Here is a 14,314-nt window from a genome sequence, read left to right as displayed (position 1 = left end):
AAAAAATAGTGGGAGATAAAGATTGGCAAGTCTGCCTCTGTGCCAGTGCTGTGTGAGGCATCTGTCTCTCACTGTGTGCCACAGAAAACCTAGTGTGTAATACTGGGCCATTTTTTATTTTTTGTTTTATTCTCCCTGAAAAAAAAAAGTAGTGGGAGATAAAGATTGTCAAGTCTGCCTCTGTGCCAGTGCTGTGTGTGGCATCTGTCTCTCATTGTGTGCCACAGAAAACCTAGTGTGTAATACTGGGCCATTTTTTATTATTTTTTTATTCTCCCTGAAAAAAAAAAAATAGTGGGAGATAAAGATTGGCAAGTCTGCCTCTGTGCCAGTGCTGTGTGTGGCATCTGTCTCTCATTGTGTGCCACAGAAAACCTAGTGTGTAATACTGGGCCATTTTTTATTTTTTGTTTTATTCTCCCTGAAAAAAAAAAAAATAGTGGGAGATAAAGATTGGCAAGTCTGCCTCTGTGCCAGTGCTGTGTGTGGCATCTGTCTCTCATTGTGTGCCACAGAAAACCTAGTGTGTAATACTGGGCCATTTTTTATTTTTTTTTTATTCTCCCTGAAAAAAAAAATAGTGGGAGATAAAGATTGGCAAGTCTGCCTCTGTGCCAGTGCTGTGTGTGGCATCTGTCTCTCATTGTGTGCCACAGAAAACCTAGTGTGTAATACTGTGCCATTTTTTGTTTTATTCTCCCTGAAAAAAATAAATAAATAGTGGGAGATAAAGATTGGCAAGTCTGCCTCTGTACCAGTGCTGTGTGTGGCATCTGTCTCTCATTGTGTGCCACAGAAAACCTAGTGTGTAATACTGGTCCATTTTTTTTTATTCTCCCTGAAAAACAAATAAATAGTGGGAGATAAAGATTGGCAAGTCTGCCTCTGTGCCAGTGCTGTGTGTGGCATCTGTCTCTCATTGTGTGCCACAAAAAACCTAGTGTGTAATACTGGGCCATTTTTTTTATTTTTTTTTATTCTCCCTGAAAAAAAAAATAGTGGGAGATAAAGATTGGCAAGTCTGCCTCTGTGCCAGTGCTGTGTGTGGCATCTGTGTCTCATTGTGTGCCACAGAAAACCTAGTGTGTAATACTGGGCCATTTTTTTTATTTTTTTTTATTCTCCCTGAAAAAAAAAAAAAAATACTGGGAGATTAAGATTGGCATTTCTGCTTGAGTGCCGGTCCTGTGTGTGCCATCTGTCTCAAATTATTGGGGCACAGAAAACCTAGTGTGTCATACTGTAAATTATTTTTTTTTTTTAATTCTCCCTGAAAACAAAAAATAGTGGAAGATTAAGATTGGCATTTCAGCTTGAGTGCCGGTCGTGTGTGTGCCATCTGTCTCAAATTATTGGGGCACAGAAAACCTAGTGTGTAACATTGGGCCTGGTTTTCCTTTCAGTGTCAGCCACCTATAAAGGTGTATATAAATCCTAGAAGTTAGAGTTCACCTTATAAGTTGTTTTACAGTAACAAATACTGTTACTTTGGTTACGTTTTGCAAACAATGAGGAAGTCTGGTGGAAGAGGTCGTGGCCGTGGGCGGTCATTGTCAGCTGGTAATGATGGTAGTGGTGGTGGAGCATCAGGTGGTCATGGTAAAAGCAGTACAGCACCTAAGTCTCGAGTTGTTGAGCCAGGTTTGTCGTCTGGCTACACAAGGCCTCGAACGCTCCCTTTTCTGGGAGTAGGAAAACCGCTTTTAAAGCCGGAGCAGCAAGAACAAGTTTTGGCTTTCCTTGCTGACTCAGCCTCTAGCTCTTTTGCCTCCTCTTCTGAAAGTGCTAAATGTAAAAGCAGCGCGTCGTTAGTGGATGTTCACGGTCAGGGACAAGTCGCTTCCTTGTCTTCTTCACCCAGAACAAGAGAGAAGGATGCATCAGGAGACACAACGGGTTACTCCATGGAGCTCTTTACACATACCGTTCCTGGGTTAGACAGTGAAACAGTTAACAGGCCATGCCCATTAGAAATTGAATCGGACAAGGAGTGCACTGATGCACAGCCACAGCCAGATTACTATGCTGTTCCTTTGACTCAGACCAGAACATTGCCCTCACAGTGTACTGAGCCAGAATCAAACCCAGCTGAGACTATGGTGCCCCGTCACGAACGCTATACCACCGGCTTACACGGTGACACAGACGAAGTTGCACACGAGACAGAAGAGGAGGTAATAGATGACCCAGTTGTTGACCCCGATTGGCAGCCATTGGGGGAACAGGGTGCAGGCGGCAGTAGTTCTGAAGTGGAGGAGGAGGAGGAGGTGCAGCAGGCATCAACATCACAACAGGTTCCATCTGCCGGGCCCGTATCTGGCCAAAAACGCGTGGCAAAACCAAAACCAGTTGGAGGACAGCGTGGCCATCCGGTTAAAGAAGCTCAGTCTGCAATGCCTGAAAAGGTATCCGATAGTAGAAAGAGTGCAGTCTGGCATTTTTTTAAACAACATCCAAATGATCAGCGCAAAGTCATCTGTCAAAAATGTTCAACTACCTTAAGCAGAGGTCAGAATCTTAAAAGTCTAAATACAAGTTGCATGCATAGACATTTATCCACCATGCATTTGCAAGCCTGGACTAACTACCAAACGTGCCTAAATGTTGCAGCACCCTCGGCCAATGAAGCTAGTCAGCAACGCTACATCCCTTCCCTCACTGTAAGCCCACCATTTCCCGCAACGCCTGCAGTATCTGTGCAGCTTTTGTCTCCAGGCCAAAGCAGTCAGGGAATCACCAGGTTCGTAGTAGAAAACACTGCATGTAGGGCACCGGCAAGAATACCATCTCCAACCCTCTCTCAGTCTGCCATGTCCACCGGCACCACCGCTAGTTCCACGATCTCCAGCTCTCCAGTCCAGCTCACCCTACATGAGACTCTTGTTAGGAAAAGGAAGTACTCATCCTCTCATCCGCATACACAGGGTTTGAACGCCCACATTGCTAGACTAATCTCATTAGTAGTGTTGAGCATTCCGATACCGCAAGTATCGGGTATCGGCCAATACTTGCGGGTATCGGAATTCCGATACCGAGATCCGATACTTTTGTGGTATCGGGTATCGGTATCGAAACAACATTAATGTGTAAAATAAAGAATTAAAAAAAATATATTGCTATACTCACCTCTCTGACGCAGCCTGGACCTCACCGAGGGAACCGGCAGCATTGTTTGCTTAAAATGCGCGCTTTTACTTCCTTCCGTGACGTCACGGCTTGTGATTGGTCGCGTGCCGCCCATGTGGCCGCGACGCGACCAATCACAGCAAGCCGTGACGTAATTTTCAGGTCCTCAATGCCTACTTCTAGGCCTTCATGATTTTAAAATTACGTTCCGGCTTGTGATTGGTCGCGTCGCGGTCACATGGGCGACGCGACCAATCACAAGCCGTGACGTCACGGGAGGCAGGAGACGCGCGCATTTTTAAAATTACGTTCAGGCTTGTGATTGGTCGCATCGCGGTCACATGGGCGACGCGACCAATCACAAGCCGTGACGTCACGGGAGGCAGGAGACGCGCGCATTTTTAAAATTACGTCACGGCTTGTGATTGGTTGCGTGCCGCCCATGTGGCCGCGACGCGACCAATCACAGCAAGCCGTGAGGTAATTTTCAGGTCCTCAATGCCTAATTCTAGGCATTCATGATTTTAAAATTACGTTCCGGCTTGTGATTGGTCGCGTCGCCCATGTGACCGCGACGCGACCAATCACAAGCCGGAACGTAATTTTAAAATCGTGAATGCCTAGAATTAGGCATTGAGGACCTGAAAATTACGTCACGGCTTGCTGTGATTGGTCGCGTCGCGGCCACATGGGCGGCACGCGACCAATCACAAGCCGTGACGTCACGGAAGGAAGTAAAAGCGCGCATTTTAAGCAAACAACGCTGCCGGTTCCCTCGGTGAGGTCCAGGCTGCGTCGGAGAGGTGAGTATAGCAATATTTTTTTATTTTAATTCTTTATTTTACACATTAATATGGATCCCAGGGCCTGAAGGAGAGTTTCCTCTCCTTCAGACCCTGGGAACCATCAGGATACCGTCCGATACTTGAGTCCCATTGACTTGTATTGGTATCGGGTATCGGTATCGGATTAGATCCGATACTTTGCCGGTATTGGCCGATACTTTCCGATACCGATACTTTCAAGTATCGGACGGTATCGCTCAACACTACTCATTAGAGATGATGCCCTACCGGTTAGTTGAAAGCGAAGCTTTCAAAGCGCTGATGGACTATGCTGTACCACGCTACGAGCTACCCAGTCGACACTTCTTTTCTAGAAAAGCCATCCCAGCCCTCCAACAGCATGTTAAAGACCGCATCGTCCATGCACTCAGGCAGTCTGTGACTACAAAGGTGCACCTGACAACAGATGCATGGACCAGTGGGCATGGCCAGGGACGTTACGTGTCCATCACGGCACACTGGGTGAATGTGGTGGATGCAGGGTCCACAGGGGACAGCAATATTGGGACAGTTCTGCCTAGCCCACGGTCAAGGAAACAGTTGGCTGTAGGCGTTCGCCCCCCTCCTCCTCTTCCTCGTCCTCCTGCAGAAGCGAGAGCATATCCACAGACCGCAGTCGCACATCCACTCCATCCGCAGCTGCCACTGTTGCACACCAGGTGTGCCATTATGGGACAGCTAGTGGCAAGCGTCAGCAGGCTGTATTGGCAATGAAGTGTTTGGGCAACAACAGACACACCACGGAAGTTCTGTCTGAGTTCTTGCAGAAAGAAACTCAGTCATGGCTGGGCACTGTAGATCTTGAGGCAGGCAAGGTAGTGAGTGATAACGGAAGGAATTTCATGGCTGCCATAGCCCTTTCCCAACTGAAACACATTCCTTGCCTGGCTCACACCTTAAACCTGGTGGTGCAGTGCTTCCTGAAAAGTTATCCGGGGTTACCCGACCTGCTCCTCAAAGGGCGCAGACTTTGCTCGCATATCCGCCGTTCGCCCATACACTCCAGCCGTATGCAGAACTATCAGCGGTCTTTGAACCTTCCCCAGCATCGCCTAATCATCGACGTTGCAACAAGGTGGAACTCCACACTGCACATGCTTCAGAGACTGTGCGAACAGAGGCGTGCTGTTATGTATTTGTGGGAGGATACACGGGCAGGTAGTTGGATGGCAGACATGGAGTTGTCAGGTGTGCAGTGGTCGAAGCTACAAGACCTGTGTCAAGTCCTTCAGTGTTTTGAGGAATGCACACGGCTGGTTAGTGCAGACAATGCCATAATAAGCATGAGCACACCCCTTATGCGTCTGCTGATGCAAAGTTTGATGCACATAAAGGAGCAGGCGTCTGCAGCCGAGGAAGAGGAAAGCCTTGATGACAGTCAGCCATTGTCTGGTCAGGGCCGTGTAGAGGACGCGGTAGCAGGCGAAGAGGATGAGGAGGACGAGGAGGATGATGGGGATGAGTACTTTTTTAGTGAGGAAGCTTCTCCTGGGCCAACAGAAATTAGTGGCGTTGCAAGGCCGGGTTCTGGTTTTTTAAGGGAGACAAGTGACGTAGATTTGCCTGTAACTGCCCCTCAAACCAGCACAACCGCAGATTTGACAACTGGAACTTTGGCCCACATGGCGGATTATGCCTTACGTATCCTCAAAAGGGACCCACGCATTATTAAAATGATGACCGATGACGATTACTGGTTGGCCTGCATCCTTGACCCTCGTTATAAAGGCGAATTGCAAAATATTATGCCACATGAGAACCTCGAACAAATATTAGCAACCAAACAAGCAACTCTTGTAGACCGTTTGATTCAGGCATTCCCAGCACACAGCGCCGGTGATGGTTCTTACACGAGCTGCAGGGGGCTACAGGGCAGAGGTGTTAGAGGTGCACAAATCAGAAGTGGCGTTGGACAGAGGGGTTTTCTGACCAGGTTGTGGAGTGATTTTGCAATGACCGCAGACAGGACAGGTACTGCAGCATCTATTCAAAGTGACAGGAGACAACATTTGTCCAGTATGGTTACTAAATATTTTTCATCCCTTATCGATGTTCTCCCTCAACCGTCATTCCCATTTGATTACTGGGCATCCAAATTAGACACCTGGCCTGAATTGGCAGAATATGCATTGCAGGAGCTTGCTTGCCCAGCAGCTAGTGTGCTATCAGAAAGAGTATTCAGTGCTGCTGGTTCAATATTAACCGAAAAAAGGACTCGTCTGGCTACCCAAAATGTGGATGATCTAACCTTCATTAAAATGAACCACTCCTGGATTTCAAATTATTTTGCCCCACCTTTCCCGGCTGACGCCTAGCTTTCCTATAAAAAGGTCTTGCTTGTGGACTGGTCTTACTGAGTGTTCCAATCTCTTAATTTGCAGCAACTGTTTGTCCAGCATACGACATTTTTACACCTCCCTCAATAGGAAAACTCCCCCCACGGGGCCGTGGTCTCGCCACTTGGCGCAAGCACCCGTTAGAGTGCCGTTTGTCTGAAGAGGTGGGTGTGCCCGCTTTTGGTCGACGGCACTGCCACTGGGTCCCTCATAGTACAATAAAGTGTCTCTGGCGGTGGTGGCGCGCACCCAACATCAGACACACCGTTGTAACATGAGGGGCCCTGGGACGGTACCGCCGGCCACAAGAGAGTTCACCCCCCCAGCTCAAACTGTGCTCTACCACGTGCAAAATTATCTCTCACAGCTCCACCAATGTTTAGTCTATGCGCTGACATCATTCAATGCCTGGCACTGACAATACCAATTTGTTGACATCTATGATGCTAGTTAAAATAGTCTGGGTCAGTGTCCTATATTGACACCAGTAAATACTGCCAAATTACTATGTCAGAAACTCAGCAGATGAGCCCACCCCTGCACCTAAGTATGCCACACTTTTGTTTTTTTGTTTTGTTGTTTTGCGAGACATTAACATCTATTTATTTTTTGGGAGTACTAACTGTGTCAGACACCCCTTGCAATCGTCCTCCGCTGACCACACCAATGCTGCCTGTGTACCCATGTAACCTATTTAAAACTGCATAGAGCCTATTTTTATTTATTTTAGGCCTAGTAAGCCTGTCTGCGGTCCCTCCTTGCAATCCTCCTCCACTGACCACAACAATGCTGCCTGTGCACCCATGTAACCTATTTAAAACTGCATAGAGCCTATTTTTATTTATTTTAGGCCTAGTAAGCCTGTCTGCGGTCCCTCCTTGCAATCCTCCTCCACTGACCACAACAATGCTGCCTGTGTACCCCTGCGAGATAACTCTAAGTGCCTTGAGCCTATTTTTATTTATTTTAGGCCTAGTAAGCCTGTCTGCGGTCCCTCTTTGCAATCCTCCTCCACTGACCACACCAATGCTGCCTGTGTACCAATGTAGCCTATTTAAAACTGCATAGAGCCTATTTTTATTTATTTTAGGCCTAGTAAGCCTGTCTGCGGTCCCTCCTTGCAATCCTCCTCCACTGACCACAACAATGCTGCCTGTGTACCAATGTAACCTATTTAAAACTGCATAGAGCCTATTTTTATTTATTTTAGGCCTAGCAAGCCTGTCTGCGGTCCCTCCTTGCAATCCTCCTCCACTGACCACAACAATGCTGCCTGTGCACCCATGTAACCTATTTAAAACTGCATAGAGCCTATTTTTATTTATTTTAGGCCTAGTAAGCCTGTCTGCGGTCCCTCTTTGCAATCCTCCTCCACTGACCACAACAATGCTGCCTGTGTACCCCTGCGAGATAACTCTAAGTGCCTTGAGCCTATTTTTATTTATTTTAGGCCTAGTAAGCCTGTCTGCGGTCCCTCCTTGCAATCCTCCTCCACTGACCACACCAATTCTGCCTGTGTACCCATGTAACCTATTTAAAACTGCATAGAGCCTATTTTTATTTATTTTAGGCCTAGTAAGCCTGTCTGCGGTCCCTCCTTGCAATCCTCCTCCACTGACCACAACAATGCTGCCTGTGTACCCATGTAACTTATTTAAAACTGCATAGAGCCTATTTTTATTTATTTTAGGCCTAGTAAGCCTGTCTGCGGTCCCTCCTGGCAGTCGTCCTCCGCTGACCACACCAATGCTGCCCGTGTACCCCTGGAACCTATTTAAAAGTTCATAGAGCCTATTTATATATTTTATTTAATATTAATAAAGCCATGATGGACTACGCTGTACCACGCTACAAGCTAACCAGTCGACACTTCTTTTGCGAGAAAAGCCATCCCAACCCTCCACCAGCATGTAAAAGACCGCATTGTCCATGCACTCTGGCAATCTGTGAGTACAAAGGTGCACCTGACAACAGACGCATGGACCTGTAGGCATGGCCACGGAAGGTTACATGTCCATTACGGCGCAATGGGTTAATGTGGTGGATGCATGGTCCACAGGGGACAGCCTACTAAGTCTGTCTGCAGTCCCTAATTAAAATTGTCCTCAATTCAGGTTTTCGGTCTTTTTTTAAAAAATAGGAAACTGCATTTGGGCTACTAGTTTGGTTGGGGCCTACTAGTGATGTCTGCCGCTCCTGGGTGTTCTCCTCCTCCTTGGTGTTCTCCTCCAGGTTTCCTTGTCTGAGCTTCAACCTTCTGGCTCTCATTAAGTATTTGTTGGTAAAAATTGGTGGTTGGGGCCTACTAACGGTGTCTGCCGCTCCCTGGTGTTGTCCTCCACTGTCTAAATCTGAGCTTCAACCTTCTGCCTCTCATTAAGTATTTTTAAATGTAACACTACAGTTGCCATACTACTTGGGTTGGGGCCTAGTAACGGTGTTTTCCTCCTCCTTGGTGTTCTCCTCCTCCTTGGTGTTCTCCTCCAGGTTTCCTTGTCTGAGCTTCAACCTTCTGGCTCTCATTAAGTATTTGTTGGTAAAAATTGGTGGTTGGGGCCTACTAACGGTGTCTGCCGCTCCCTGGTGTTGTCCACCACTGTCTAAATCTGAGCTTCAACCTTCTGCCTCTCATTAAGTATTTTTAAATGTAACACTACAGTTGCCATACTACTTGGGTTGGGGCCTAGTAACGGTGCTCTCCTCCTCCTTGCTGTTCTCCTCCTCCTTGGTGTTATCCTCCAGGTTTCCTTGTCTGAGCTTCAACCTTCTGGCTCTCATTAAGTATCTGTTGGTAAAAATTGGTGGTTGGGGCCTACTAACGGTGTCTGCCGCTCCCTGGTGTTGTCCTCCACTGTCTAAATCTGAGCTTCAACCTTCTGCCTCTCATTAAGTATTTTTAAATGTAACACTACAGTTGCCATACTACTAGGGTTGGGGCCTAGTAACGGTGTTCTCCTCCTCCTTGGTGTTCTCCTCCTCCTTGGTGTTCTCCTCCAGGTTTCCTTGTCTGAGCTTCAACCTCCTGGCTCTCATTAAGTATTTGTTGGTAAAAATTGGTGGTTGGGGCCTACTAACGGTGTCTGCCGCTCCCTGGTGTTGTCCTCCACTGTCTAAATCTGAGCTTCAACCTTCTGCCTCTCATTAAGTATTTTTAAATGTAACACTACAGTTGCCATACTACTTGGGTTGGGGCCTAGTAACAGTGTTCTCCTCCTCCTTGCTGTTCTCCTCCTCCTTGGTGTTCTCCTCCAGGTTTCCTTGTCTGAGCTTCAACCTTCTGGCTCTCATTAAGTATTTGTTGGTAAAAATTGGTGGTTGGGGCCTACTAACGGTGTCTGCCGCTCCCTGGTGTTGTCCTCCACTGTCTAAATCTGAGCTTCAACCTTCTGCTTCTCATTAAGTATTTTTAAATGTAACACTACAGTTGCCATACTACTTGGGTTGGGGCATAGTAACGGTGTTCTCCTCCTCCTTGGTGTTCTCCTCCTCCTTGGTGTTCTCCTCCAGGTTTCCTTGTCTGAGCTTCAACCTTCTGGCTCTCATTAAGTATCTGTTGGTAAAAATTGGTGGTTGGGGCCTACTAACGGTGTCTGCCGCTCCCTGGTGTTGTCCTCCACTGTCTAAATCTGAGCTTCAACCTTCTGGCTCTCATTAAGTATTTGTTGGTAAAAATTGGTGGTTGGGGCCTACTAACGGTGTCTGCCGCTCCCTGGTGTTGTCCTCCACTGTATAAATCTGAGCTTCAAACTTCTGGCTCTCATTAAGTATTTGTTGGTAAAAATTGGTGGTTGGGGCCTACTAACGGTGTCTGCCGCTCCCTGGTGTTGTCCTCCACTGTCTAAATCTGAGCTTCAACCTTCTGGCTCTCATTAAGTATCTGTTGGTAAAAATTGGTGGTTGGGGCCTACTAATGGTGTCTGCCGCTCCCTGGTGTTGCCCTCCACTGTTTAAATCTGAGCTTCAACCTTCTGCCTCTCATTAAGTATTTTTAAATGTAATACTACAGTTGCCATACTACTTGGGTTGGGGCCTAGTAACGGTGTTCTCCTCCTCCTTGGTGTTCTCCTCCTCCTTGGTGTTCTCCTCCAGGTTTCCTTGTCTGAGCTTCAACCTTCTGGCTTTCATTAAGTATCTGTTGGTAAAAATTGGTGGTTGGTGCCTACTAACGGTGTGTGCCGCTCCATGGTGTTGTCCTCCACTGTATAAAGCTGAGCTTCAATCTTAAAGCTCTCGTTAAGTAGTTGTTTTTAAAATGTGTGGTTGGGCCCTTAAAACGGTGTCTGACGCTACTGGGTTTTCTCCTGTTTTGTTGTCCCGACCTTCAATGTTCAGGCTTTCAGCTTACATTTTAAATAATTAAACTGCAGTTGGCCTACTACTTTGGTTGGGCCTAGTAACGGTGTGTGCCGCACCTTGGTGTTGTCCTGTGTTATTTTCCTGACCTTTAATCTTCAGGCTTTCGGCCTTCATTTGTAATATTAAACTGCATAGGGCCTACTAGTGTGGTTCGGCCCTACTAATGGTGTCTGTCTGCCGCTCCTGGGTTTTCTACTCCACTGAACTAAGCAATGCCACCTGGTTAGTCCTGTTACCAATTTTGACCTGCATTTTACCCACTTTATTATTTGGGCCTATATCAGTGTTTCCGCCTCATCCTGCCCATTGCCCAGCCGGTGCTAGATGAGTCTTGTGGTACTTTGACCCAGACCACTACATTCCCCTTGCACGCTACACAGCCACAATCTGACCCTGCTGAAAGTCAGGTTCCCCTTCCCGCATACTATACCAACTTACACAGGGACAAAGAGGAAGGTGCAGATGAAAGTGCAGGTTTCTTCAACAGGTAGGGGGGCATACTCGTTGGCGACGTCACAGGCACAGGGCCCCTCAGAGTATGCAAAAGTGTCGCTGCCGGTGGGAGGCGCCCACGCCGTGCAAACACACCACCGTACTTTGAGGGGCCCTGTGCCAGTGCCAATGCAAACGAGTGGGCCTCTGCTCAGGATCACAGCACTTGCAAAGTTGAAATACTTACCTCTCACTGCTCCACCGCCGTGACGTAGTCCACGTTTCCTGGGCCCACAAAAACCTTGAACCAGCCCTACCCCCCACAACTTTTGCCAAATGACCCCCAATTTCCAATGCCCAACTATTATTATAAAGTTAATCAAGATTGACAAGCTTCAGAAACAAGAATGGATGTTTTTGGCATTAAAATGGGCACTGTAGGTGTTTTCCTGGCCTCCACTCACTGCTGACTATGCTTCCCCATTGATTTGCATTGGGTTTCATGTTTCGGTCGATCCCCGAATTTTCGCGATAATCAGCCGACTTCACTCGACTCGACTTTGGACAAAGTCGGGTTTCGCAAAACCCGACTCGATCTTAAAAAAATGAAAGTCGCTCAACCCTACATTGCACTACTAAAGTATTGCAGTGTATCACAGGAGCGATTAGGCTCATGCAAGTTACATTACTTTAGTGGGTCTGAAATTAAAGTTGGAAAACTAGTTTATAAATTTGTTGAAAAATAAATACGCAAAAAAAATGTCAACATAAGAACTGTATGTTTTACATACAAAAATACAATAATAATAAATGAAAAATTTCCTATTTGCATGGTCATCTTTGTAGTGACATAAGATGAAAGTAGAATGGTGCCAAATAAACTCCATAAGAAACATTTCCGTACTGCTGCTTTCAGGGAAAAATTTTTAAATTGTAAAAAAATTTGTTGCAATCTTGCTAAAGAATACACTTTACATGGTATATCGAAAAACAACACTATTGAAAAATATAACTCGCCATCCAAAAAAAATATATATATATAAATGATATGGCTCATGGAATAAAATTATGGAAAAAAAACTGCAAAGTCTTTAAGGTGCAAAATGTGTGGTTTCTTAAAGGGATCCAATCAGCACAGGTTTTTCAAATGAAAATAATTGCCCCCAATAAAAGGATATATTTTTTGTATAGATCCAATGTTACAGTCATAAGAAATATAGTGTAGAAGCAATATGAAAGTCAGGCTGAAAGTGCACAGGGGTGTGTCAGTGCATTAGGACTGCCTCTTTCAAGTGCTATGACACGCCCCCAGTGCACCTGTTTGGCATTTGGCTTATTTGGCTTTTTTTACTAGATTTCTCATGAATGGCGCATCAGGTTTCTACAAAAAAAAAGTTTTATTAGGGGACAAACACATATACAGTATAGCCAAACTATTATTTCCATATGTTAAAATGTGCTGGTAATTTAGCTGTGCCCACAATTCACATAATTTGATCTAAGATGGCTGGAGTGTTTAAAGACATGAATATGGTTTTCGATTATGGTTTGCTTTTGTGATAGCTCTGTTTTTTTCTTTTTTAACATCTAGAAGTATAGCTATAACTTACCTTGTGGTTCTCTGCATCCACACCACGGCTGTTGCGCTTAGTGTTCACCCTTTTCCTCCTTTTTTGTAGAACTATATAAATCTGGACATACACCAGGAGTGTGACAATAAAGGGGACATAGAAGGATACAACAGAGGAGTAGATGACAAACGCAGGGTTTTCAATGAGGCACTCATTAGAAGCTGGAACAAAAAAAGGTTAGAACAGGATCATTCTTTACAAATGGTCCATGACTTAGAAATTGATGTCCTTTCCTTAGGTTAAGTTGTCAATATCAGATCTGTGGGGGGCTCGAAACTTGGCATAACCAGTCACCGATCAGTTGTGAGTTGCCACTTTGGCGCCAGACAGATATACACAATGTACATGTAATGTGCTGCTGCAATGCAGTATAATGCAACCTCCACCGGGGGGTGCTGGTGAGGGAAGAGAGGTTGTACACACAGCATAGCAACACTGAATAGCAGCACAAGTGCCACAGGTAATGAAAGAGTAGTTAGACAAGCCAAGGTCATACACAGAGAGGTCAGCACAGTACACAGGGGCAGTCAGAAGAATAGTCAGGGACAAGCAAGAAGTCAGAGCCTACCGGGAACGTGGTAACCAAAACGTGAGACGTAAGACAAAGTAGGTGTGCAAACCAAAGTCGAAGCCAGTCGGGGAGCGTGGTATCAGAAACGGAAAACAAGGGGCAAATTCCAGAGATCAGATCGAGTCACACACGGGTACAGGCAGTCAGAGGCACACAGATCACTAATACAGGTCAGGGGCTCAAGCCAGAAAGTAAGAACTATCACTAACACTGGTCAGCAGGCTGTGAGGGACTGAAATAGCCCAGCTAGCTCCAGAACAAGGCTGAGGAGATTAGCCCCTGCATGACCAGTCTCGAGAGAGGAAAGAAGAAAGTAAACTCCGGACTGGACCATGACAGTACAGAGCCAGAACAGCACAGCTCCACACACTGTGAAGTGGCCATTCTTAAGTACTGCAGTTTAACTCCTATTCACTTCGATAGGAGCTTCGGTGTAACACCTGAGAATGGCCACAACAGAGTCTATGGACCTATTCTTTTCGGGTTTTATGCAGAAATTAAACTGGCTGTTAAGGGAACAGCACACAGCTGATCTGTAGGAGGTGTCAAGTCTTGCCCTCTGCCCCACTGATCTGATATTTATACTCCTTCTATAGATAATATATCAATATAAAAGCCCTAGACCACTATTGTAGTATTAAACCATGACAGTTTTCAATAGCTATTACTTAAAACATTCATTTTGTTATAATGTTTTAATAATTACTATTAGTAGTACATTAGAACATATAAAACATTATCATTTACAGATTATGTATCTTCTACATCATCCAGCCATCTTTAGTTAATCTTTCTGCATTCTCTGTAAATGTTATAAAATGTCCTAAATCTTCAATAATGACATCCTAGAACAACACAGTCAATACTGGATAAAGGAGGAAGAGGGAGGAGGGGGATGAAACTGCAGATTTTTCTTTGTGTCTGTGAGCCTGAGAGGGTGCAGAAGTTAGGAGACATTATACCAGAAGGAGCGTCCTACGCGAAATATACAATTTTGTATAACAGTGAGTACACTTT

The 14,314-nt window shown here is 45.8% G+C and overlaps 1 protein-coding gene across 3 annotated transcripts in view; it reads right to left on the bottom strand.

The window, feature by feature from the left end:
- Positions 1–14,314, bottom strand: part of DRD2 (dopamine receptor D2) — a 391,195-nt gene that overhangs the window by 23,020 nt on the left and 353,861 nt on the right. For all 3 annotated transcript variants that reach the window (XM_077249976.1, XM_077249973.1, XM_077249975.1), the window contains one exon: positions 12,706–12,887. In XM_077249976.1, coding sequence (XP_077106091.1) covers positions 12,706–12,887 — 182 coding nt within the window. The remainder of the gene's footprint in view (positions 1–12,705; positions 12,888–14,314) is intronic.

This window comes from Ranitomeya variabilis, chromosome 4 (genome assembly GCF_051348905.1).
Source record: "Ranitomeya variabilis isolate aRanVar5 chromosome 4, aRanVar5.hap1, whole genome shotgun sequence".
Taxonomy (NCBI): Eukaryota; Metazoa; Chordata; class Amphibia; order Anura; family Dendrobatidae; genus Ranitomeya; species Ranitomeya variabilis.
The sequence above is the reverse complement of the archived record's forward strand: the minus strand, read 5'-3'. Positions and strand labels throughout refer to the sequence as shown.